Source organism: Plecotus auritus (assembly GCF_963455305.1).
Source record: "Plecotus auritus genome assembly, chromosome: 11".
In the NCBI taxonomy this organism is placed as follows: Eukaryota; Metazoa; Chordata; class Mammalia; order Chiroptera; family Vespertilionidae; genus Plecotus; species Plecotus auritus.
The window spans coordinates 13,386,846-13,413,004 of record NC_137777.1 but is presented as its reverse complement, the minus strand read 5'-3'; the positions used below and the strand labels follow the sequence as shown (position 1 = coordinate 13,413,004).

Sequence of the window (26,159 nt, the reverse complement as noted above, 5' to 3'; positions counted from 1 at the left end):
ATGCTGAAAAGGGGCAGACATCACTATTTAAAACATGATCTCTGTAGATTTAGAGTAAATTTTTGAAGCAGATTTAACTAGATGCCCAATGTATTCACAAAATAACTTAGTATACCATCCATAGACTATCTAGCTTTGAGTCTTGTGTATTCAGTGCAACCTCCTAAGTAAACTAGCTGTAAAACGTACTCCTCAGTGATTTCACTAAGGGGAATTTTGTCATGTGGTTTTATGTCAGCTGCAAACCACAGGGCACTGGCCCCCAAGACCCCACAATATTACCAAGGCATCATCAGGAAGAACAGTTGTCCAGAGACTGTTAGAGGCCACACACTTCTCACCAAGGAAGTCATCGTTATTATCAGATTCATGGGTCATCGTTATTATCAGATTCCCTAATCCGCCTTCCTCTCCAACAGCACAGGGTTTCATTGTGAAGGTGGCAGCCTGAATGCTGCCTAATTAGGCTATGTGATTGCAATAGTGAACGTACTTCATTACATTATTTGGTATAAGGTTCTAGGTCATATCTAAAAATACCCCAGTTTAAAAATTAACCTAACCGCTTATTTGCTTTTGTTTGGAATCTTTTCACTTTCTAGAGAATAATGCGGAAAGCTAAATCCAATTCATTTGTTAAAACTATATTTTGTAAGTGAGAAAATTATTCTTTGTGTACATTTAAAAATAATCCCTTTCAGTTATATAACTAGCAATCAGGACCAGTTTGTTTGTGGGCATGTGTTCATACACATTTTTTTTATACCTGTCTTGCTTCAAAAAGGATAACAGATGGGTTACAGATACATATAATATAGCGCCAGAAAAATAAAATCTGAAGTTAGTGAAGGAATGGAAACAGAATTTAAGCCAGGAGTGAGTTAAGTTTATAAATTGCATCCTGTTTGATCTTATACACAGGCCGGAAGGCCACATATATGGCTCTAAGCTTTCTCACAACCAAGGGAAATACTGTTAGTTCCACAATTACGTATTCAGAAGACAAAAGCAAGAGACATAATAAACAAGGGAAATAACTGTATCAGGTGCTAAAACCAAGAAAAATATTTTCCAGATCTTGCCAGAGAGAGTATTATGGTCACAAACTCCATGGCACTTTCTTATAAATCCCTTAATGAAGGCCCAAAGTAATAGACCAAAGTGAATTCATTCAAGAAATCTGAGGAGAGGAAGGAGACATGTCAGGGGTTGGGGAAAGGAGGGGTCTAGGCACAGTCCAGGGCTACAGCCTTGCAACTGTTTGTCTTGACATGGGGCCATTCCTCCAGAATGACCATATAATTTATCATCTAACCCAGGACCCTTTGAGAGGGAAAGGGGGTATTCTTAATAATTAGGCCCCCACACTGGTAAAGCCAGGACTGTCCTGTGCACATCAGGCCATTGGGTCACTCTAAGTTCTTGCTCATCACCCATTGATATCCTGCTCCCAGGGCAGCCCACCACTGTGGACCTCGTCAGCCAAACCTCTCCCTCCAACATGGAGTGAGTCCACCCAGCTCTAGCTATAGGGGACTCTGGGGCTTTCTGGCCCAGGTCACCAGCACAGGGTAGGCTTGTTCCTGAGTCAGCCAAACAGGGAAGGTAATCAAGAAAGACTGGAGTAATCAGTGGGTAATGGTGACCTGAGGATCCAGTCTTTATCAAGAGGAGGCTAAAGGCAATGTCACTTCTGGATAATGGAGGGGAGTGGGGAGGATAGGTTGTATGTAATTGGATGGATCCCATGAAGAGGAGACAGACACCCTCTTTTCTGAAAGGCCCAATGAGGGATCTAGTGGAAGGAAACTGCTTAAAATTGGGATATTATCACAATGGCGACAGTACTTACGTTGTAGTTCTCAAACAAGTGATATGAATGATCCGGAGAGCTTGTTAGAAACTAGATTCCAGTATCCCAGCCCCATAGCTAATGATTGTTAGTCTGAGATGGAACCCAGAAATCTACTTTAACCAACACTCCAGGTGCCTCTGGTAATAATGGCTCTAGCCTACACTTTGAGAAACACTACCTGATTAAATAACCCTTAAAGAGAATCTAACCTCCCCACAAGAAAGAGTATGTTGGGCCGGCTTTGGGGAGGATACAGTGCCAGTTCTCCTGTGGAAAGGGGTGTGAGAGATGGAGCAGGGGGAATAGGTGGATGATCAGAGAAGCTCAGCCTTCAGCCACCTGAAGGATTTTTTCCATTGAGGGACCTTGGTTCTCAATTTGAAAGAGAAAAGGCCTCTCCTCTCCAGATTTCCTATAAGGTCCTAACAATTGAGAGAACCACCCAAGAAGGGACACAAATGAGCCCATTTAAAAACTCTTAGGTGGGATAACTCCCACTCAAGCAAGCTTCTCTTTCCCTAGTAATAACAGCAGCTAACTATCATTGGTGACTGACTACAGCCCAGCCTAACTACTGTACCTGCATTTACTGATGTAGTCCTGAGAACACCCCAATGTGGTGGGTACTGTTTTTACCCCTATTTCATGGAGGGGCGTGTGGAGCGCATCCACAGGGCACCATGCGTGATCTGTGTCTGTGGCATGTCCTGCGGTAATACAGGGCACAGCCTTCATATCTTTATACACTGGGCCCAACATTGTGGGTCACAGGAGTTCTGTAACTTTCCCACGGCCCCACAGCTAGAACCTAAATGCTGAAACCTTGTAGAGGAGAAAAAAGGAGAGAATTGTATAAGAAGAAATTCCTATGACCCTGCCAGAAAGAAAATGAACCAACTTGGACCTCAGTAAATTTATTTACGTAATGCCGGGTAAGGGTGAGTGGCCAGGAAGTAGCACATTCCAGTGAGTCAACTCTGCCAACCGAGAATCTCCCAGGTCTTCCTGGATGAGGTCCCAAGACTGCCTCCCCAAACCACATTAAATGACTGTGGGAATAAAGGCCCCAAGCTCCAACTCCTGGTTGCATTTTTTCCCAGCGAAACAAACTCCAGGCAAAGCTTCCTGCCACCAATATCCTATCCAGCACTCCTGTAACATGTATCTATCAGACTTTTGGTCCTTGTATTAGAGTGATTTTCTATGTGTCTGTACCCTCTTGTTCTCCCACAATCTGATCCACAAAGCAATAGGGGTAAAAACAGTACCCACCACATTGGGGTGTTCTCAGCTCCTGGAGAACAGGGACAACGCTTTACCATTTTTGTGTCTCCCACTGTTTAGGGAAGGCATGCCATGTGGGCATGGCTATATTTCTTTGCTTGCTTCCTTGTTCTTTCCTTGGCATTAAGTTCCTCACCTTCGAAGTTTAGTGGGAAAGACCGACACATACACAGCAAATTATAGAGGTGAGTACAGGATTGCTGTGGATTGCCAGGGGTGGGCAAACTTTTTGACTCGAGGGCCACAATGCGTTCTTAAACTGGACTGGAGGGCCGGAACAAAAGCATGGATGGAGTGTTTGTGTGAACTAATATAAATTCAAAGTAAAGGAGCGGAGGGGAGAGCAAGAGAACCGGATAGAACAGCCGGATCCGGCCCGCGGGCCGTAGTTTGCCCACGGCTGACTTAACCTGTAGGAACCAGCAAAGGTTAAAGTAATTGAGCCAGGCAGAAGAGGAGGAGGAGAAGGAAGTAGAAAGTAGGAAGAAAGAAGAAAAGAAATGACAGGAGAAAGGAGAGAGGATGTATGGTACCACAAAAACTTGTGGCTGAAGAAATTCACACTTTGTGACACCAATGGAGGGGTCAGGGAAGGGGTGGGAGAAGAGTCTGAGCGCCGGAGCCAGGCTGCCTGTATGGTCCAAATCCCAGCTCTGCCACTTACCAACTACAAGACTTGAGCAAATTACTTGGGATCTGGAGCTTCAGATCCTAATTTGTTGAAGGGATAATAATAGCACCTACCTTTTAGGATTCTTATGACAATTAAATGGCTTAATATTTATAAAGCACTTAGAACAGTTCCTGACATGTACTATGTACTCAATGAAGAATAGCTATTATTGTAACCCTATTGTTCTCTTTCACTCATCCCCCACTTTTATTCCCTTCTACACAGCCTTACAGAATCTGCCTCTAAAACAAATACCGAAACCATCCACTTCTGTCTCCATCTTGGGCCAAAGAACTATGACTTCTTTCCCGGATTCTTGCAGTAGCCTCCTAACTGGTTTTCCTGCTTCCACTCTTGTTCTCCCACAATCTGATCCACAAAGCAAACAGAGTGATCCTTTCTTGTTGTTGTTGTTAATCCTCACGGGAGGATATTTTTTACATTGATTTTTAGAGAGTAGAAAGGAGGTGGAGAGACCGAGAGAGAGGCACATGGATTGTTTGCCTCCTGCAGGTGCTCCAGCCAGAGCCAGGATTGAGCCTGCAACCAAGGTACAAGGTATGTGCCCTTGACCAGAATTGAACCCGCAACCCTTTAGTCCACAGCCGACACTACTCACTGAACAAACCAGCGAGGGCCAGGGTGATCCTTTGCAAAGCTAAGTCAATCACACATCGTACCAACTATTTAGAATTCTGCTTATCGTAACTTTAGAAGGTCTTTCATAACGACTCCATCTCTCTAACCCCATGCCATTTGTATTCCCTCTTACTTTCCTTCAGCCTCTAGCTGCCCAAACTTGGCAAGTTTGCCTTGCTAGGACCTTTGCACCTGCTATTCTGTCTGCCTTCCCCATCTCTTGTTTTCCTTGTTCTTGTCTTGGAGAACACAGCTCAAATGTCAGTGGAGTGCACTTCAGTTTGAGACACTAAAGTAACAGCCTACCTGGTTTCTGCCTCTCCCAACCCCCACCCCCCCGCCCCGCCTAGAATGTAAGCTCCATAAGAGCAGAAACAAAGACTATCTTTTTCATTACTGTATTCCCAGTGCCTAGAACAACAAATCTGTCTCTCCAACATACCAGGTACTGAATCAGTATTTATTAAATTAATGTCGAGTGGATTAGAGTAGAGGAAGAATGGAGAAGGCCGCCAAAAATTAAGGCACCAGGGGCCAATTATTATGCGTTTGCAGTCATCCAGTGGGAAATGATGAGGCAGTAGCAGTGGTTTTCAACCTTGGCTGTGCATTGGAGTCACCTGGGGAGTGACTCTTAAAAACACGGACGCCTGTGGACCATCCTCAGAGATTCTGATTTAACTGGTGGATGTCGCCTGGGCATCAGGATTTTTAAAAGCTCCGCCAGGTATTCTATGTGCAGCCAAAGTTGAAACCAATAGCAGAGCGAGTGCAGGGATGTTTAGAATGTATCGTAAGTAGGACATGGTGGCTAATTTTAAATTGGAAGTGGCCAAAAGGAGGGTTTCCTGGGGGAAATCCTAGATTTCTGGCTTGGGCCTGGGTGAATGAGACAGGCAAGTTTCGAGAAAAACATAAATTCTGTCTTGGACAGACTAAGTTTGAGGTGCCTTTGGGGATTCAAGTGGAGATGTTCAATAGATTTGTTTCTTAACAGATCTATGTTGCCTCAGTGAAGAGAAGGAAATCCCTCTACTTTTCAAGAAGACGAGCAGGAAGAGGCATCCTGGAAAATATGACAACTGCACAGTGTGCCAGGCCACTCCCACCCAGCACAGCCTCTTTACTCAAAACCCCCTTCCAAGCCCATGCCCCATCTGTTCTGAAACGCTGTTCAACATGTTGACATATTTTCAAGAAGGATTACATTATGTATGAGTACTGTTCCATAAATCCATTTAAATTACTATTCTTGTACTACCTTTAGGCTTAAACTATCCCTTTGATTAAACTGCTGGCAGCCTTCAAATAGCATTTAAAGGAATATATGTCTAACAGCTTAAAAACGTCCAGTATATGAAAATAAACACGCCCATCATTACTTCCTTTAAGTTTCGTGGTTAAAGATACTTAAATTGCCTAGCTTGTTTAGTTTTCTAATTGGTAAACATTTACGGGGTTACCAAAGACACCAAGGACCATCTGAAAGACCATGATTCCTTGGTTTGTTTCTAATTTAAATTAGACGCACTAACACGAAGACCGAAAGGGTGATATATTTAGTTAAGTAACAGATGGCAAAAGGACATTTTGTCCAGCATCTATCACATTCCGTTCCTCAGTATTCCAAGGAAGAGTAAATTTAAATCTTGAAGAGAAATAAACTACGAAGGAATGGACCAGGTCTGGACTGAATATTTATTCAACTAAGAATTGATTGCAAGTCATGCTTGGGTTAAAAAATTCAAAGGGGATATGAACTGGCTTACTAGTAAAGACTACAAAGGGTTGGGGTGGCCCAGCCAGAGTTGCTCAGTGGTTGAGCATGGACCTATGAACCAGGAGGTCATGGGTTCAATTCCCAGGTCAGGGACATGCCCAGGTTGTGGGCCCAGGGTGGGGTGTGCAGGAGGCAGCCAATCAATGATTCTCTCATCGTTGATGTTTCTCTGTCTCTCTTTTCCTCCCCTTTCCTCTCTGAGATCAATAAAAATATATGTATTTTTAAAAAGAATATGAGGGGATGCAACAAAGCTAAAGTAATTCCGAATGTATCAATAAGAACTGAAATATGAATTCTCAATACTTCAACGACTTTGTGAAATTAGGAAAGAAAAAAAAAAAAAAAAAAGCAAGCGGAAAATATTCTCCGAGCCCTCACGTCGGGTGTTAAATTGTGGCTCAGGGCTGCTCCTCGCAGCCCCCGCGGAAGACTGAGGTCTATTAACACTAACCGAGCGCGGGCGTGGGCGCGCCTCCGCTCGCGGGGCGGGACATTCCCCGGCGGACAGCGGCAGGACCCGCGGCACCGTCCTGGCCCCCCTCTCCCGGAGCTGCCCATCTAGCAGGGGACCCGAAGGACAGAGGAATGAATACGTAATGGCGTGCGAAATCCCCAAGTCCAGCATCTTCCTTCAGCTCCCGGGCAGCCGCCGGCTCCGGGCGAGCTGCGGCGGGGGCCGCGCTCCGGGACCCCGAGTCGCAGGCGGGGCGTTCCCGCACCCGCGCGGGGTGAACGTGCGCGAGTCATCGCTGCACCCTAAACCGCCTGCTCCGGCCGGGTGGGCGTGACGCCATGACGTAGGCACGCGGGCGGCGCGGCGGGACGGGGCGGGGTGGGGCGCGGCGGGGGCGGGGGGCGCAGGGGGCGGGGACAGCGGGGGCGGAGGCAGGGCGGGCGGGGGAGAATGGCAGTTGCGGCGCTGGTTCCCGGGAACTGCCGTTGAGCCAGAACTGCGGAGGAGGAGTTGGGGAAAGCGGCCGTCGGGACCCCTCCTCTCCGTCCCCCCGCCCCGGCTGAGAGGCGCCTCGGCGGGTCTGCGGGACCCTCCTCCATACTTCCTCCTGCTCTGCCGCCGCCGCCGCCGCTGCGAGAGGGGCCTGCTGGCCCGCAACCCGCGCCCGCCTCTCTGAGGAGTTGAAGGTACGGGAGGGCACGAGCGGAGGATACGCCCGGGAGCGGGAGGGCAGGGGCGGCTCCCGTTTCCGATCCGAGGCGCTCTGGCCCCTGCTGCCTCCGCGCCCCTCCCCGGGACGGAAATGGATTCGGAAATGCCTCGGGAGAGGCGCCCCCTCTTGTGCTCCGCGCGGGGCTGGGGCCGGCGCTGGCCCGGGGTCAGGCCTCGGTCTAGTTGTGCGTCCGCCGCCCGGCCCTGCGTTGGCGCCCGGGTGGCCGCGGCCCGGGGCGGAGCGTGGGAGCCGCCCGAGCCTGTCCGGGCCGTCTGGAGGCGGCCGCCCTGCGGTGTTGTGACGGGCCGGGGCGGCGCTCCCCTCGGCACTTCCCCGGCCCCTGGAGCGGGGACACCGCGGGCGGCGGGGGCGGAGCGCATTCCTGACGGGTGAAATCGGCCCTAACGGGACCCATTTCCGGGCCTGGCTGCAAATTCGGAGCCGGGGCCTGCGCCCCCCACTCCTGCTGCGGGGGCCCGAGGGGGAGGGAGGCATGCACCAGGGAAGGTTCCTGCGAGAAGACTGCCAAGCCCTTCAAAAGCAGAAATTCCACAAACGAAAATGGTGTAGTCTTGGGGCAAAGTATGTGTTAACAGGGGTGCATCAGGGTTGTCTCCCTCATGCCAAACCTTCAGGGAGTTCCCAGCCTTCACGCAGCAAGGAATGCCACTATTTTTAATTTGCATTTTCCCCTGTCATCTGAGTTCCCTTCTACTATTGTTCTTTCCCCGTCCATTAATGGGAAGAAAAGAAGTTTAGTTTTCAGTCAACCTGCGACAAGGGCAGTAAAAAAAAGGGGTGGGGGGAGACAGTGGTTAAGGCTATAAATGGGAGAAAGAAAGGTCTTGCCCTGGCCGCTGTGGCTCAGTTGGTTGAATGTTGTCTGGATTCCCCGTTAGGGCACCTACCAGGTTGCGGGCGTTCGATCCCCTGTAGGGAACATATGGGAGGCAACCGGTCGATCTCTCTCCCTACCCCTCTCTTTACAAAAAAAAAAAAAAAAAAATTAGAAAGGTCTTATTTTTTTCCCATTGCTCCTTGGAGGTAGAAATATACGGACGCTGCTTATTCTGGTTGACATTTATTATTCAAAATATGCAGAATGTTATGTTCAGTTGACGTTGGAAAGGACAGCGTTTAAGTGCCGCTGCAATTTTCAAACCCAGGTTGGCTGGAAATGACAGTTTTAGTAAACAGTGGAGGCATAAAGCAACCCTTTCCTGTGACTGATTGCTTTAAAATGTTTGTGATCTTTCCTTCCCGTTTCACTTTTTGCGGCTAAGACCATGGTTATCTATTTATTTATATTATTTTAACTTGATTTCTTGACCCTTCTGATTATATGAAGTCTGACAGTATTCCTAACCTTCATTTTCAGTTTTGTCATTATCTTAATGCGAATCTTTTTACTTCTGCTTATAACTCAAGCTATTATTACCATGTTTGTCTATTTATGCTTCCTTAACACCCAGCTGTCTGAACTGAATCAAGATGTAAATATTTCTCTCTATTTAGAAAGTGGTGCTGACCTATTAACTCGTTCTTTCCTTGCCTCGTGGTTAAAGGTTTAGAATTAAGTCTTAGGACATAAACCAAATTGTGCAACAACAATAAAAACTTTTATTTGTTAGTTTAATATTCTCCTTTTTATGACTGCAATGTAAATTTAATGTGTCTTTGGGAACTATTTTTTAAAATACATTTTTATTGATTTCAGAGAGGAAGGGAGAGGGAGAGATACAAACATCAATGATGAGAAAGAATCATTGATTGGCTGCCTCCTGCATGCCCCTTACTGGGGATCCAGCCTGCAACCTGGGCATGTGCCCCTGACCCAGGAATCAAACCCAGAACTCTTCAGTCCCCAGGCCGCCGTTCTATCCACTGAGCCAAAGCAGCTAGGGTTATAGGAACTATTTTAATGTCACCTCAAGGTGTCCTTTTGAGAAAAAAAATTACATTTGGCAACTAATGTTAGTGTATTTTTTCAGTATCTCTTGCTTCCCAGAGAATTCCTGTATGATTAACTTTTAAAAGTGCAATATTAGAATCTAATGAACAAAATAAACTGATGCACAAAATAGATCCAGAGACATGGAAGCATGCTACAGACTGATGAATCTCAGAGGGAAGGCGGGGATTAATGGGAGACTTTATATGCATATATGCATGGCCTAAGGTCACTGCCATAGTGTGGTGAAGGCAGGGGGTGGATTCTGGGATGGAGGGGGTCAATGGGGATAAAAGGGGACATCTGTAATACTTTCAACAATAAAGATAAATTAAAGCCGTAACCGGTTTGGCTCAGTGGATAGAGCGTCGGCCTGCAGACTGAAGGGTCCCAGGTTCGATTCCGGTCAGGGGCACGTACCTTGGTTGCGGGCACATCCCCAGTAGGAGGTGTGCAAGAGGCAGCTGATCGATGTTTCTCTCTCATCGATGTTTCTAACTCTCTATCCCTCTCTCTTCCTCTCTGTAAGAAATCAATAAAATATATTAAAAAAAAAAGATAAATTAAAAACAAACTGCAACATTATTTTAGGAGTTGAAACACAACCCAATTCTAGTCTCCAAATAATAGCTACTTGAAGCACTGTTGCTTCATTTGATGGATGCCTCAATTGAGAGTTAGAGTTTATATGTATAAAGAAAAGTGTATTTCACTGTCATCTAGCCAGTGTTGGAATCTTCTATTTTGGTGTGATTTGTAGAATTTTGGGTGCCTTTTTACTTGACTAAATGAAACTATATTAGTATATGCTTTTAAAGATACCTCAGTAGCTTAGTAGAAAATAAATGCATTTTACAAATTTGAAATAGGGGAGTCACAAAGTAATATTTTTGCAGTTGTGAATGTAAAGCACTTGGGGTCACCTCTCTTTTTTAAAAATATTTTAAGTGTATTTTTAAATATATTTTTTTTAGATCGAGAGAGGAAAAAATAAAGAACTAGCGGTCAAACCCGAAACTTGGGTATGTGCCCTGACCGGGAATTGAACCTGCCACCTTTTGGTGTATAGGACGACACTCCAAGCCACACTGGCCAGGGCTGGGGTCACCTGTCTTTAATGGGATCAGATTGAAAGATACTATTTGTTTTTATGGGGTTGTTAGATGGAATTAGTTATAGGCAATTTGAAGCAAACGTTTTTAACATTTGAAAGAATTTTGTATATTATAGCAGGCTCTTATTGTATCTTAAACACATATTTAGATTTATCACAGAAATTCTTTGGTTTCTAATCATTATTATCCCTCACCCCCACTTTTTCTTTTAATTTGGAGGGCACGGAGTATTGAAAAATGTAGTTTTCTGAGTTTTTCAAGGGCGAGAGGGGAGATAAATATTTGTGAGAACATATAAAAGTCCCTAATCAAGTGTAGGGCATAGAGTAAGGGCATATACACCTGAATTCCCTCCTTATATTTCTTCTCCACTCAGTTTATAAAGGAAATGTTAGAGAATTGGGGGATTTTTTTGTTTGTTTGTTTTCTGATGTTACTAAAAAGTGACAATTGATTGTCACTGGCTGATTTCATGCTGACTAAGCTATATGCTCTTTGATTGTTGGAGCCCATATAAAAATTAGGCCATTTGGGGCTGGAGGCTAAAGAAAAGTCGAATTTCTAAATTTATATTTGATTGCACATTCTATTGTATTTGGCAAACTAGCACTAGTAGAGTTTAATGCTGGTCTGAAAGGACCCATGATCAAATATGAAATAACTTTAGCTTAAAGATTTTGGGTTGACTCTCCTTTTTAGCAAACTGCAACATTATTAATCTGATTACTTATAGAGAACAGTTAAATTTTCCTTAGGTGATTTTGTTTCTCCAATCAGGAGTAGTTACTATTTTTCTTTGGCTTTTTTTTTTTTTTTTTTTTTTTTTAAGTCATAAAATGTCAGTTCTTTGTTAGCTGGCAGATGTATAACCTTAAAACAGCTATCTATGTAACCATACCTGCACAGCTAAAGATTGACGGTCAATAGTCTTTTGCTAAACACATCTGTATTTCAGATGGTGGTAGATTTCAACCAAAAATGGCAATGAAATCATTTTGGGTGTTTATAAATTGGGTACTAAATTTGTTTCTCAATACCTATCATATGTCAGTAATACTTTCTGTATTAAAGTGGGAAAAATTAGCACCTTTTGAGAAAGTCATTTTTGAAATCCTGTTGGGGAGAGTTTTCATATGTAAAAGCCTCAGCAGGACAAAACTGGTGAGTTGTATTAGCTCTCAAATAAGTCTGTACATTGAATTATGAAGCAAAAGCCTGTTCAAAATCACCCTAGTTTAAGCCCAGAAGAAACTTCAAAACTCACTCTTGGGTCCAAAAAACTGGAGTTAGCCCCTTAAAATGATGTACACTTAACATTTTCGATCTCTGCCCTTCTCTGGAGACCCCTGAAAGTATAAGTAGCCCTGCTGTAATGCAAATAGCGGGCAGGTTGCCAGTTGATGAGACAGACACTCAGGTAGAGGTGAGCCATAAGATGGAGCAAATTAGTTAGAGGCAAGGAGCAAGAAACCAGAAGAAGCCCAAGGGGTGTAGCACAGTGTTTGAGCATCAACCTATGAACCAGGAGGTCACAGTTCAATTCCCAGTCAGGGCATATTGCCTAGGTTGCAGGCTTGCAATAGGCAGGGCATATTGCCTAGGGGGACATGCAGGAGGCAGCCAATCAATGATTCTTTCTCATCATTGATGTTTCTGTCTTTCTCTCTCCCTTCCTCTCTGAAATCAGTAAAAATATATTTAAAAAAGAAAAAAAGAAACCAGGAGAAGCTATTGGGAATGTGATAGTGTTAGGCTTCTAGATAAATATTATATAGCAGAATAATATATCCTAAATTTAATTATCATGCATTATCACAAATGAGATAATGTATGTGAAATGTGCCATAGAAGTGTAGGTGATAATATAAACTCTATAATGGCAGGGACCATTCTCTTTGTTCACTCTTAAGTCTTAGCATAAAGCCTGACAATAATAGGTGTTGAATAAGTATTTGCTAACTGAGTAAAGTCTATATAATGTAAAGTATCTATTTCATAACTTGCTTTATGTTATGTATATAATCTATAAAAGCCTAAGCCAGTGGTTGGCAAACTGCGGCTCGCGAGCCACATGCGGCTCTTTGGCCCCTTGAGTGTGGCTCTTCCACAAAATACCATGGCCTGGGCGAGTCTATTTTGAAGAAGTGGCGTTAGAAGAAGTTTAAGTTTAAAAAATTTGGCTCTCAAAAGAAATTTCAATCGTTGTACTATTGATATTTGGCTCTATTGACTAATGAGTTTGCCGACCACTGGCCTAAGTGACCTTTATGGCAGAATGACCAGAACAACCGGTTGCTATGATGCGCACAGACCACCAGGGGGCAGATTCTCAATGCAGGAGCTGCCCCCTGGTGGTCAGTGCACTCCTACAGGCAGAGCACCACTCAGCCAGAAGCTGAGGAGCAGCGCTAAGAAGCAGTGAGCCGAGGGTAAGGAGCAGCGAGCAGGCGGGTGGTAAGGAGCAAGGGGTCCCAGACTGCGAGAGGGCACAGTTCCAGCTGAGGGACTCCCCCCGCCTCCCACCCAGTGCACAAATTTCATGTACTGGGCCTCTAGCGTGAGTCATAAATGTAACCTAAGGTTTTCTACGTCACATCTATAATAATAAAAGGGTAATATGCTAATTAGACTGGACATCTTCCAGATGTCATTCCGGACATCCTTCCTGACAAAGCCGGGGCCCTCAGGAAGCCAGCCTGGGTCCCGGGTGCCTGCGGGCGGCCCTCGGGAAGCCAGCCTGGGTCCCAGGTGCCTGCAGGCAGCCAGAGGAGGGAAGCCCAGATCCTGGGTGCTGGAGGGAAGCTGATGCCGGCAGCCGGGGGAAGGAAGGCCTGCTCTTGCACGAATTTTCGTGCATTGGGCCTCTAGTTAAAAAATAAAAAGAAATATGTAAAATTAATTTTCATAATATATTTAACCCAGCATATTCAAACTATTATATCAAGGTGTATTAATGAATGACTTTACAGTCTCTCTCCTTTTTAAATTGACTTGAGAGAGAGAGAAAGAAAAACATCAATGTGAGACAGAAACATGGGTTGGCTGCCTTCCGCATGTACTCACAACCTGAGTATGTGCCCTGACTGGGAACTGAACCTGCCACCTTTTGTACCGGACAATGCTCCAACCACCTGAGCCACACCTGCCAGGGCAATGTTCTTTTATTCATACGAAGTCTTCAATCAGTATGTGTGTACACTGGGCACCATAGCTCTAGGGGCATTTTGTGTGAAATGTTCTTCCTTTCTACAGAAAGCTTTTTCTTTGTCTTTTGGTACTCTTTTTCTAACTGATTGACATGTCTTTTGAGACCAAATACAGAAGCGCATATGTCATTTAACTGGAATTACTTAGTTGAATTGACTGTCAGGATACCTGACTTCTCTCAGTTTTACAACTTCCCCAAAATGACTGTGCCTCACTCTCTTTCCCTGAATATAAAATGAGAGAGAATGTGCTATCATCTATTTCACTGGATTAATATAAATTATACCTTTGAAACGCTCAACTACTAAAAATTATTACAAGGAAGTTTTTTCTTCATTATTAGTAACTTGTCATAACGAGTCTCAGAATAAAAACAAAAGGAATAAACTCCCCATGAGATCACTGCATATGGGGATCCTGTTACCTCTCACATTGGAATCAGTTACAATGCATAATCAATACACGATGTTCTTGTAACATATAGAATCAAGAGAGGTAGCTGGGCTGTTCAAGCATCTTGTATTTAATTTCTTCTGATCTTCTGATTTAAAATTTCTAATCTATTTAAATATTGCCCAAACTAATCTGTCCTTCAGGTTTTGTTTCTATGAATAACTGCCACTTCTTATATAGGCATCCTTAAATTAAAAATCATGAAATAAAGTTCTTTGGAAAGAGGGTGTGGGCACTGATAAGTGTATATTAGTGAGCAAAGTAAAACGATCCTTTAGAAAAGCCTATCATCACAGGATATGTGATGTATATAGCACAATGACTAATTCTGTCCAAACCAAGTTTTGCTTAGTAAGAAGTTGTATATAGCTAAATCATATACATAGTCAAATCAAATGGATAGTTCTTTATAGCCATACTCTTTAAATTAAAGAAAAAAAACTTGTTTATTATGGATGAACAGCCTTTGGTTTCTTGTATAAATAAAATATATTCTAATGATGTCCTTGTCAAAATTATCTGGAATCAGGCCCTGGCCTGTGTAGTTTAGCACCGCCCCATGCACAAGGTCACTGGTTTGATTCCCAGTCAGGGCACATGCCAGGGTTGTGGGTTCAGTCCCCAGTAGGGGGCTTGCAGGAGGCAGCTGATGTTTCACTCCCTCACCCTTCCTTTCTCTCTAAAATCAATAAAAACATATTTTTAAAAAATATTTCTGTAATCATGTTTTAGGTTGAATGGTAGCCCTCAGAAAGATATGTTCATATCCTAATCCCTGTGAATGATACCTTATTTGGAAAAATAGTCTTTGCAGGTGTAATTAAGTTAAGGATTTGAGATGAAAGGGTCATCCTGGATTATCTGAGTAGGTACAAAATCCAGTGATAAATTGTCCTTGTTAGGGAAGAGCAGAAGGAAATTATATACAGAAGAAGAGAAGACACAAAAGAGGAAGAGGCAATGTGACCATGGAAGCAGAGATTGGAATGATTGGTGCATGAGCCAAGAAATGCGTATAGTCACCAGAAGCTGAAAGAGGCAAAGAACAGATTCTCCCTTGCAGCCCCAAACCAGGACTATGAGAAAATAAATTACTGTTGTCTTAAGCCACACACTTTGTGGTAATTTGTTACAGCAGCCACAGGAAACTAATATATACTCAAAAGTTTTTAGTAAGCCAAAGGTCTATGATTACATCTGTTTTAATCCTGCATTGTAACTATCAGAGATTAGCCTATTCTAAAACTTCTTCATGTCATCGTACCTGACATTTTGCACTATGCTCTTTCTAGTATTTCCTTATTGTTGCATTGTTTGCCCTGCTGAACAAAGGCTTGGAATGAACTAGCCAAAATCTATTTTTCATTGAAAAAATTGAATTGATAATGGTTTTTCTTTCTGTAGTAGCTTATTTTTTGTAATGGCTTGAGTAATGAGTATTATTTGTAATGAGTATTATTAAAATCACAAAGTACCATTTTTTTCTACCTCCCAATCAAGAATAGGTAAATGTGGCAGGTGTGTGTTTGTAAAGCTGTTTAAGAACCATCTCTTTGGGGAGGCTTCGGAGCATGTGGGAATAATTTATTCTGAACTATTAGTTTCTGTTTGTGGGAGATCATACAATCTTTAGGATAGAGCTCAAGGCAGTATATTTGAGTCTTGGTAAGCATTCACTTTCCAAAAAACTTGCTGGAAACTGATACTTGCCTATGCTAATAATCTGTTGAATCAGTCCCTCTTCCCCTATTAATAAGTAGTTGGGTTGAAGTTATTTATCCCATTTTTAATATTAGAAAGACCACTCAAGGTAGATTTGTTGCTACATAAGCATAAGGCTGAAAAATTAGTTACATTTACTTTAGAGAAATTCATGTACTGTAATAATATATTTCAAACTTCCAAATGACTAGCTATTCATAAAAAAGCCATTTCAGAGCCAACTTTTTTTTTATTCATTTCTAACCTTAAGTGTGATAATCCTTTCAACAGTTTTATCCAGTAAATGGTTTAGTTACATGTATGCCATACCTTATGCTGGATTCTTCATATATCAAATAAATATATGTTATTTTATTTAACCCTAATAATAATCCTACAGGCTGTAAACATTATTATTATTCCTCGTGAACAGTTGAAGAAACTGTCTTAGTAATTTAACCCAGTGTCACACAGCTAACTAATAAGTGTCAGAGACTGAACTTGAACCCAAATATTGTGACCCCAAAGTCCATGCTTTACTCTCTGAATAAAATATATGCTATCATTACGCATATTTGTATAGTATTTAAAAAACATTTTTCTCTCCAAGCTAATCTAAATTTTTACCTCCGATTATTTCCTCCCACTAAGTAGGTAAGATAATTATCCAAATCTCATGGTGGAACACAATAAAAGTCTATTTCTTACTCACACAAAGAACTGTGTGCATGACTCTGGTGTCCAGATTACTTCCATCTTGTGACTCAGCTGTCCCCTAAAGCCTGCTTAGAGTTAACCACTAGAATTACTACATTTAGCCAGCCAGTGGGAGAAGAGAGAGAACTTGGAGGATATTTAAAGGGATAGTTTGGGGACCAGTTTTGGAAGGGCCATACATTAGTATACTCACATTGCATTGGCCAGGACTGGACACATGGCTGTATGTAGCTGCAAGAGGAATGGAAATGAGTTCTTCTATATACTCGGGAGGAAGATGAAACAGGTGAGTGTATAACAACATCTCTGCCACAATTGTGTTTTCTCTGTTTTACAGATGATACAGAGAGGTTGTTACTGAACTAAAGCCACAAAACCACTTGGTGTAGCAATCCATAGAACCCAGATTTCCTTACATCTGCATATAATAGCTCATGTTTCTGAGGAGACATTCAAATAATTGAAAGACATTTAGATTTTTAGCACCATAAGCGGGGTCTCATTGGGCATCAACTATTTTACCTCTTTGTGTCATTATATTTTAAATATATTTTTATTGATTTCAGAGAGGAAAGGAGAAGGAGGGAGAGATAGAAACATCAATGAAGAGAGAGAATATTGATTAGCTGCCTCCTGCATGCCCCCTACCTGGGATTGAGCCTGCAACCTGGGCATGTGCCCTGACTGGGAATCAAACCTTGACCTCCTGGTTCATAGGTAGATGCTCAACCACTGAGCCATACTGGTTGGGCTGTGTCATTATATTTTAAATAAAGATATTATAATTGAATTAGGAAGAATGAAAAACTTAAAAAGAGTTTTCAATGATAATTGCCATTTTAAGTGAAGATGAGATAGCACTCTAATATCTTTATGTACATATTTATAATTAACTGTCCTTTGAAAATACAATATTGATTCACCTTTTTGTATGATTTTGCTTTATTTAACATGTGATGCATTACTCTGGGCCATCTGCAACTTCATGTTTATTCTTACATTATGGATCTGAGACATTTGTTTCCAAATGAAAGTTGTTTTTTAACCTTCCCCATAACTTAACTCTCTGGAAAGAGCTGCAACTTCAAATCTTAATATAATAGAAGTATGTTCTAACTGAGCTAATAATTGGTACAGATAAGAATATTGTATGAAGGTAAATTAGTGAGAGCAGAAAAAATTTACAGAAACTGATGTTAACTTTTACTGGCAAATTAGAATCTAATATCTCAGCAGCAGCAGTTAACCTTTTGTTATACTTTAGACTCCTTAGAGAATCTTTTGAAAGCTACAGATTCTATCCCTAGAGCAGGGGTCCTCAAACTTTTTAAACAGGGGGCCAGTTCACTGTCCCTCAGACCGTTGGAGGGCCGGACTGTAGTTTAAAAAAAAAACAAACTATGAACAAATTCCTATGCGCACTGCGGGCCCGGGACGAGTCGGCTGCTAAGCAGGACAGGCAGCGGCACCCGGCGGGCCGGATAAATGTCCTCGGCGGGCTGCATGTGGCCCGCGGGCCGTAGTTTGAGGACCCCTGCCCTAGAGTATATATATAGTCACAATTTAGTTACAGTTTTAGAGATTTCATGGATTTCTCTGGAGCTTACCCATATATTAGCTGTTATTTTTAAGCATTGTTATCCTCCAAAAATTTATTAAGGTGCCTATTGTATTTTTACTTTAACAGGCTGTAAAAAGAGATGTTTAATAAGTCAGTTTTATAAAAAGAGTCTGTCTCAATATTATTTGGACTGCAAGAATTATGCCCAGGGTCTGCATTGCTGCTATAACTGAATATGGCAGCTATATTGTGGACTAGATTTATTAGAGGAAAATAGGACATTTCCAAATTTGCGGTTGGTAAGATGAATGACATACTTACTTAAAATAATTTTAAACATTTAAATAACCTTTTTGAGCAATAGCAAACTTCATTATAATGAGCTTAGTGATTTACTACTGTTCAGAGAAAGTCATATATGGAAATCCAAACAATTTAATGCCTCAAACTTCTGTTAATGAGACGGGTTCAGATTTACAAAAGCTCTATTTACTTTGTGCCAAAGTTAGCTTGTGTGCCCATACATCATTTTTTAGTACATCACTTCTAGTTATGGTCTGATCAACGGATGGCTTAAGGCCATTAATTTTGTTTTTTGGTAGTCAACTGCAAAATTAAATTGTACGTAACCATATTTAAATTTGATAAGTGGTTCTTTGCAACTCTCTGTATAGGAGGTGCTATGGATAGATACTTCCTTTTCTCACTCCCCAGGAACTTAACACTAAGAGCAGAACCAAAAAAGTAAGTCAAGTTTTGGGATTTCCCCCACTGTTTATTTACCAAGCAAAGGCAGCTGCTGCAGCTCTCTGCCTGGTTGCAATAGGTCCCAAAGAGAAATCAGTGTCTCACCACCAGCTCCCCACTTCCAAGGGAGACTCCGGTAACATATACCCTTGACTCGATGCAGTGCTATAAGAACAGAATGTCTCCCACTTTTCTGTACCGCACAGTTCCTTCCAGTTATGAGACTTGAATTTTGAATCTTTCCCTACTTATGGCCCATTCTTACTTCTCAGGTACCTTCCATTCATAATTGCTGCTTGCTCCTAGCATCACTAAGATGGGTTCCAGTATGGCTGAAAATGAGTGACTGGAAACCCCATAGGCTGCAAGGATGGTTTCACCCGGGCAAGCACATTCCAGAAAGACTACATCCTGCTATGAAGGGCAAAATCCTCCAATTCTGCCCATCTGACCCTGTCCTCTGATTCCATCTGTGCCTGGGCAATGGCAGCCTGTAAACAGAACAGACAGGGAAAAAAGAAAGAAAATACACACTTTGGCGTCTATTTGTATTTTACTGCTTATTTCTGTTTTAAATGAGAATGTATAGCAAACTTTCTTTAATATTAGTGGTTCTTAACTAGAGTGTACACTTAAATTACTGAAGAACATTTTCAAAGCATACAAGCTCTGGACCCCATTTTCACTTTGATTAGGTGGTTCTAGGGCAGAATATTTTTTATTGCTTGTGAAGTTCAACTAGGGTTTTTTTAAACTATAAGTTATAGATGCTCATGATTCAGTTTTAAACTATGCAGAAGGCAGAAAGTGAATACTAATGATAGTTCTTCCTAAGGCAACCATTATTAATGGTTTTGTAACATTTTTTTCCAGAAATGGTGTACATATGTAAGCCTGTGGGGGGGTGTTTTTTCCACAAATGGCTCATACTATTTTGCAATTGTTATTGTTCACTCAGCATTATATAGAGAGATCTTTCCATATCATTGCAGATAAATTATGATTGGTTCATTTCTTTTACCAGGTCCCTATTGGATACAAGTTATTTCCAGGTTTCATAAGGGCTTTTTTTTTTCTCTTTTCTTTTTGTTTTGTTTGCTTCTATCAACTAGGCTGGAGTGAATTTCTTTGCACAATATGTCTGAACACTGTGTCATATTTTTTGAAGGATAAATTTTACATGTAGGATTGCTGGTCAAGAGTATTTCCATTTTGAAGTTTAATAGATATTGTCAAATTGGTTTCCCCTAATTGTGCTGATTTGCACCTCTCCCAACAGTATGTGAAATGTTTCTTTCAGTTCACACTGACCAACCTTTGCAGCCTATGTCAATCTAATTAATGCAAAGATGGTATCTAATGTTTGGATTTTCATTTCTCTAGTAGTGATTGTTGTTGAACATTATTTTCTACCTTCATAATTTTTGTAATTCTTTTTCTCCAAACTTCCTCTTTGAATCTTTGCTCATTTTTTTTTTTTTAATATATTTTATTGATTTTTTACAGAGTGGAAGGGAGAGGAGGGATAGAGAGTTAGAAACATCGATCAGCTGCCTCTTGCACGCCCCCTACTGGGGATGTGCCCGCAACCAAGGTACATGCCCTTGACCGGAATCGAACCTGGGACCCTTGAGTCTGCAGGCCGACGCTCCATCCACTGAGCCAAACCGGTTTTGGCGATCTTTGCTCATTTTGCTGTTAGTTTGGACTTATTAATATGTAAAAGCTACTTGCAATAGTGAGGAAATTTGTTTGTTGTTATACATGTTTTCCTAGTATATCGTCTTTCTACTTTACAGTATTTTCTACCATACAGAAATATTACAGTTTTAGTATTCAAATTTGTTTTCTTTTGAGGCATATTTGTATATTTGTACATTTTAAAAAGACTTCCTAAGTAGAATAACCATATGCTTCAATTTGCTCCTGTTATCCTAGTTTAAATTTCAGTAGCGCTTTCATTCACTCTTATAAGGTTCTCGTTTGGATAATAAATTATATGGCTATCACATATCTAAAAGTGTTGGGGGGATGTTGCAGGAAGTTGGAGGGATTGAGCAAAAAAGAGAAAGAACTTACGGATATGGACCATAGTGTGGTGATTACAGGGGGCAGGGGTGGGTAGAGGTGGAAAAGGCACAGTGGGATAAATGGTGACAGAAAAATCTACACTAATAAAAGAGTAAGATACAAATTGACCATATCTTCGCGACGCCCACCAGCCAATCAGGCGTGAGTATGCAAATTAACCCAGCAAAGATGGTGGGTTAATTTGCATATGCAGGCGCCGAGCAGCCGGGGATGGGGCGGGACGCAGGTGTTCCGCACCGCCCCAGCCTCTCCAGGCCTCTGGGCGGCGTGGGAAGGCGGAAATGCAGCTCCGGGCTGGACCGAAGGCAGTGCCGGCAGCCAGGGGAAGGAAGGCCCGTTCTTGCACGAATCTTCGTGCATCAGGCCTCTAGTAAATAAATAAAAGAAAGGGAAAAAAAGAAAAATACCTCAGGTGATACTGATTAAGTGCCACCAGTTTTATATTTTAAGTGATAAATTCTTAGGACGAGGTCCCCGAGAGATTCCCCATACAATTCTGTTCTGTGTCATTATAGGGGGGATGTATCATAGAATAGAATTGTAGGGGGAGTCTATTTCAGGGACCTTGTCCAATATAGATAATATAGATATGGATATAGATATAGGTAAAACCCTGGAGTACAGAAAGCATTTTGAGATGCAAGAGAAAATAAAAAGACATATAAAGAAGAAAATTTGCAGAATTTTCTTCACAATTAATGGAGAATACTGTAATTAATGGGAAAATATAAACTGATGGACTTGAATAAAGTTTTCCTGAGTAAATTTTTTTCTAGATTTTGTGTTGGGAAATCAATATGACTTTCTCAAGAATATGTGTGGATATCAGAAGTTGCTTTTTTTTTTTTTACCTTTAACTGTGGTATAATGATCATCCAGAAAAGGGCATTAATCATGTTTGTAGGTCAGTGTTTTATCACAAACTGAACATACCTTGGTAACCACTACACATGTAAAAGTTCCCTTTTTGCCTTCCTGCAAAAGGTAACTCAATCCTGACTCTGGCATCAGATTAGTTCTGCTTGTTTTGAACTTTATATAAATGGAGTTATATAACATTTTTTTGTGTGTGAGATACATTCTTGTTTTATGTATAGCAGTATTTTGTTCATTTTCATTGCTTCTGGTATACTGGAGTCTGAATATATTTTATTGATGGAAATGTGGGTTGTGTTCAACACTTTTGCTTATTATAATAACTAATGCCACTATGAATATTGTTATGCATATCTTGGATGCATGTATGCATTATATCTCTTGTGCTCTCATTTCTAGAAGTATAAAGGGACAGTAAAGTATATATATATGTTTAAATTTGGTAGACAGTTTTCCAAAGTATTTGTTCTGTTTTATACTCCCACCAGTACTCCACATCTCTACTAATAATTGGAAATGGCAGTCTGGATTTTAGCCATCCTGCTGGGTATAGTGGTCTCTCAATATGGCTTTAATGTGTATTTCCGTGATCACAAATGATGTTGAGCACTTTTTCATATCCTTTTGTGAAGCGTCTGTGTAGTCCCTTGCCCATTTTTCTGTTGGATTGTCTGCTTTGTCTTATTGATTTGTAAATGTTCTTTCCATGTTCTGGATACTAGTCCTTCTTAGTTATATATGGCAAATGACTTCTCTCGCTCCCTTAAAACTGTTTCTTGATTTTATTGTAATCAAATTTAGCAGTCCTTTTTTAATGGTAAGCACTTTCGTATGTTCTATTCAATAAATCTTTATATTGTAATAGTCTCTTCTATTGGCTCCTAGGAGCTTTACGATTTTACTGATCACACTTAGAATTATGAACTATCTGGAATTGAATTTTATGTATGGGTGAGCTATAGGTCAAGTTTCTTTTCTCAGATGGTAAACAGTAAAACAATACTTGTTGTTTTGTTTTTGAAAAAGCTATTCTTAGTGCTCAGCATTGTCATCCTTGACATAAATCAAGTGGGATATACATGTTGGATTTTTTTTATCATAACTGTGTTATTTTCATTGGTCTTTATGTTCATCCTTGTGATATACCACACTGTCTTTTTAACTACTGTAACTTTGTAATCATTATACTTGACAGTATAAGAGCACTCGCCCTCTAACACACTATTTTTCTTCAAGATTGTGTAAGTTGCACTTAGTCCTTGTATATACATGTGCATTTTATTGTCCATTTTTGAAAAAAATTCCTAAATCAGTAGGGAATCATTGAGGTCTGATTGTTAATGATAAAAAATTTAATAAGTTCAGTTCAAATCTAAAGCCTTTTAAGATTAAAGAATGTCCTTGTTATTTTAGCATTGGTTTTATATTCTATTGTAGACTACTCAATAAATTGGCCTTACTTAAAAAAACAAAACAAAACTAATGGTTAAGAACATATTTGCTTGAAATTTCGTAGTGAATTTGTAAGCTTATTTTAAAAACCTGTAGACTAAGAATATATAATTAAATGATCTTGGTGTTTTGTTTTGTTTTCCAGAACATCTATGATAACAGTCTTCTGTCAATCGAACTCTTTCAAGAATTCTCTGAAGGGACCAAGTAGGATTTTCGTACATCATGACTTAATCTGAATGCAAGAACAAGAAATAAGTTTTATCTCTAAATATAATGAAGGGCTGTGTGTAAACACAGACCCTGACTCACTTCTAATGAACATTATAGACATGAGTTTACATCGGCAAATGGGTTCAGATCGAGATCTTCAGTCTTCTGCTTCATCCGTGAGCTTGCCTTCAGTCAAAAAGGCACCCAAGAAAAGAAGAATTTCAATAGGCTCTTTGTTTCGGAGGAAAAAGGATAACAAACGTAAATCAAGGGAGCTAAATGGCGGGGTGGATGGAATTGCGAGTATTGAAAGTATACATTCTGAAATGTGTACTGATAAGAACTCCATTTTCTCTACAAATACCTCCTCTGACAATGGATTGACCTCCATCAACAAACAAATTGGAGACTTTATAGAGTGTCCTTTGTGCCTTTTGCGGCATTCTAAAGACAGATTTCCTGAGATAATGACTTGTCATCATAGATCTTGTGTGGATTGCTTACGACAATATCTAAGGATAGAAATTTCTGAAAGTAGAGTTAACATCAGTTGCCCAGAATGTACTGAACGGTTTAATCCCCATGATATTCGCTTGATATTAAGTGATGATGTGTTAATGGAAAAATATGAAGAATTTATGCTTAGACGGTGGCTCGTTGGAGATCCTGATTGTAGGTGGTGTCCAGCTCCAGACTGTGGGTAAGAAGATTTTCTTAGATTTTGCTTGAATTATTTTTTTTTCTTTGTGGATAAAATAAGAATTATGCTGACTTTTATTCAAAAGAAAAATCTTAACATGTCAGGTAATTAATTCAATAGACAAATACATATTAAGCGTATACCATGTGTCAAGCAGTGTTCACTGTTAAAGCAAGACACCAGAATCTTACTCATTTTGATACTGTCTGCATCACATATTCACTTAATACATTTTTTCAGAAGAAAAGGTTAAGGTGGTAGAGTGCAAGATCTAGTTGTGGGCAAAATTGATTTTCCCCACCCATTAGGAGAACTTTTATTTTGGAGTAATAGATTAAATGATCAGGGATTTTGTTTGTTTTGGTGGGGGGAGGTTATTTATATAAATTGAAATAACCCTTTTGAAAGGCACTTTAATATGTGTCACAGTGTGATACGTTCATATTGGTGTGCATCAGTATTTGCTAGTCTCAAGATCAAGAGGTTATATATTCCATTTACCTCAAGTTTTTTAATTATAAATACCATTTTACTAACATCCTATCTAATAAATCGGGAATATGCTAATTAACCCTCACGCCATCGCAAAGATGGCTGCACCCATAGCAGAGGCGGGGTTCCCATAACACAAGATGGCTGCTCCCCTTGCCCAGTGGGGCTTAACTGGGGACCTGAGACCATGCCCCCTGGCGCCGGGCCAGGGGACCTGAGGCCGCACCCCCCTGCCCAGCGGGGTTTGATGGGGGACCTCAGTCCGTGCCTCCCATGCAGCGGGGCTTGACGGGGGACATCAGGCCATGCCCCCTGCCCGGCTGGGCTTGACGGGGGACCTCAGGCTGCACCCCCCACCCAGCAGGGCTTGACAGGGGACCTTAAGGCATGCCCCCCGCCCGGCAGGGCTTGATGGGGGACCTCAGGCCACGCCCCCTCGCCCGGCATGCGCCAGGGGACCTGAGGCTGTGCCCCCCGCCTGGCATGTGCCGGGGGACCTGAGGCTGCGCCCCCTGCCTGGCGGGGCTTGACAGGGGTGGGGCCAGCAGGTCTCCATCTCGCCCAATGGGGGTGGGGCCGGCTGGGTGTGGGTCTCATGCGATTTCGAGGCACACACGGGTGGGCAGGGACTTGACTCTGGGTCCTGCGGCATGCCCCAGACTCTGACAGGAGTAATATTTTCATATACATTTTACTAATTTTCTTTCATCTCTAACACTTCCATTATAGAGAAAAGGCAAATAGCAATATTAAAATATTTCCTCTAATTAATTCCCTTTTAATGTGCACGAATTTTGTGCACCAGGCCACTAGTTTAAAATAAAATAAGTTTGCTTATATATTTTATTATGTCAATAGCTTCTATTTATAGAGCATTTACTATGTACAGTTGTCAGAATAGGAAGAAATAGTCATATGTTCCTCAAGAATAATAAAAGCCATAAACACTGGTTATAGTTTAGCATACTATTAGCAAACCAGAGATTATAAGTAAGAATTTGGGAAAACCCAGAATTTCCAAGATTATCTGTGTATAATCTCAGAGACAAGGCTGAAATGTGAATTTATTAAATGACAATTTCAGGACTCATTGACTGAATCATATCCTTTATTAAAAGCTTGTTGAGTAGCAAATTTTCAGATTGCATCTAGCTTATATTTTATAATTATATATGAGAAAAGTAATAATATGTTTTCAGCCTATGTAAATCCCAACTAATTTTCCCAGGTATCACTTGCACTTAACTATCCACAAGGGATTTCTGTGTAATATAAAGCATTAGAAATATTATGTAATTATTTAACATTTTATGAATTAATTGTGTGTGAAGGACTCAGACACTACTCTATCAATTTTGAATTATGCTCTCCTTATAACTGCAGGGAGCTTGTACTATAACATAAATAACAAAAGAATATGTTAGTGATCCTGTCTAAACTGAGCCGAGGTTGGCTATGCTTTCAAGGTTGGCAGAAGCAAACT

The 26,159-nt window shown here is 41.2% G+C and overlaps 1 protein-coding gene across 1 annotated transcript in view; it reads left to right on the top strand.

The window, feature by feature from the left end:
- The first annotated feature begins 7,100 nt into the window (after positions 1-7,100).
- RNF19A (ring finger protein 19A, RBR E3 ubiquitin protein ligase) overlaps positions 7,101-26,159 on the top strand; it is a 44,927-nt gene continuing 25,868 nt past the window's right edge. The window contains exons 1-2 of the mRNA XM_080646230.1: positions 7,101-7,374; positions 23,417-24,184. Of these exons, the coding sequence (XP_080502356.1) occupies positions 23,511-24,184 (674 nt within the window). The 5' untranslated portion in view covers positions 7,101-7,374; positions 23,417-23,510. The remainder of the gene's footprint in view (positions 7,375-23,416; positions 24,185-26,159) is intronic.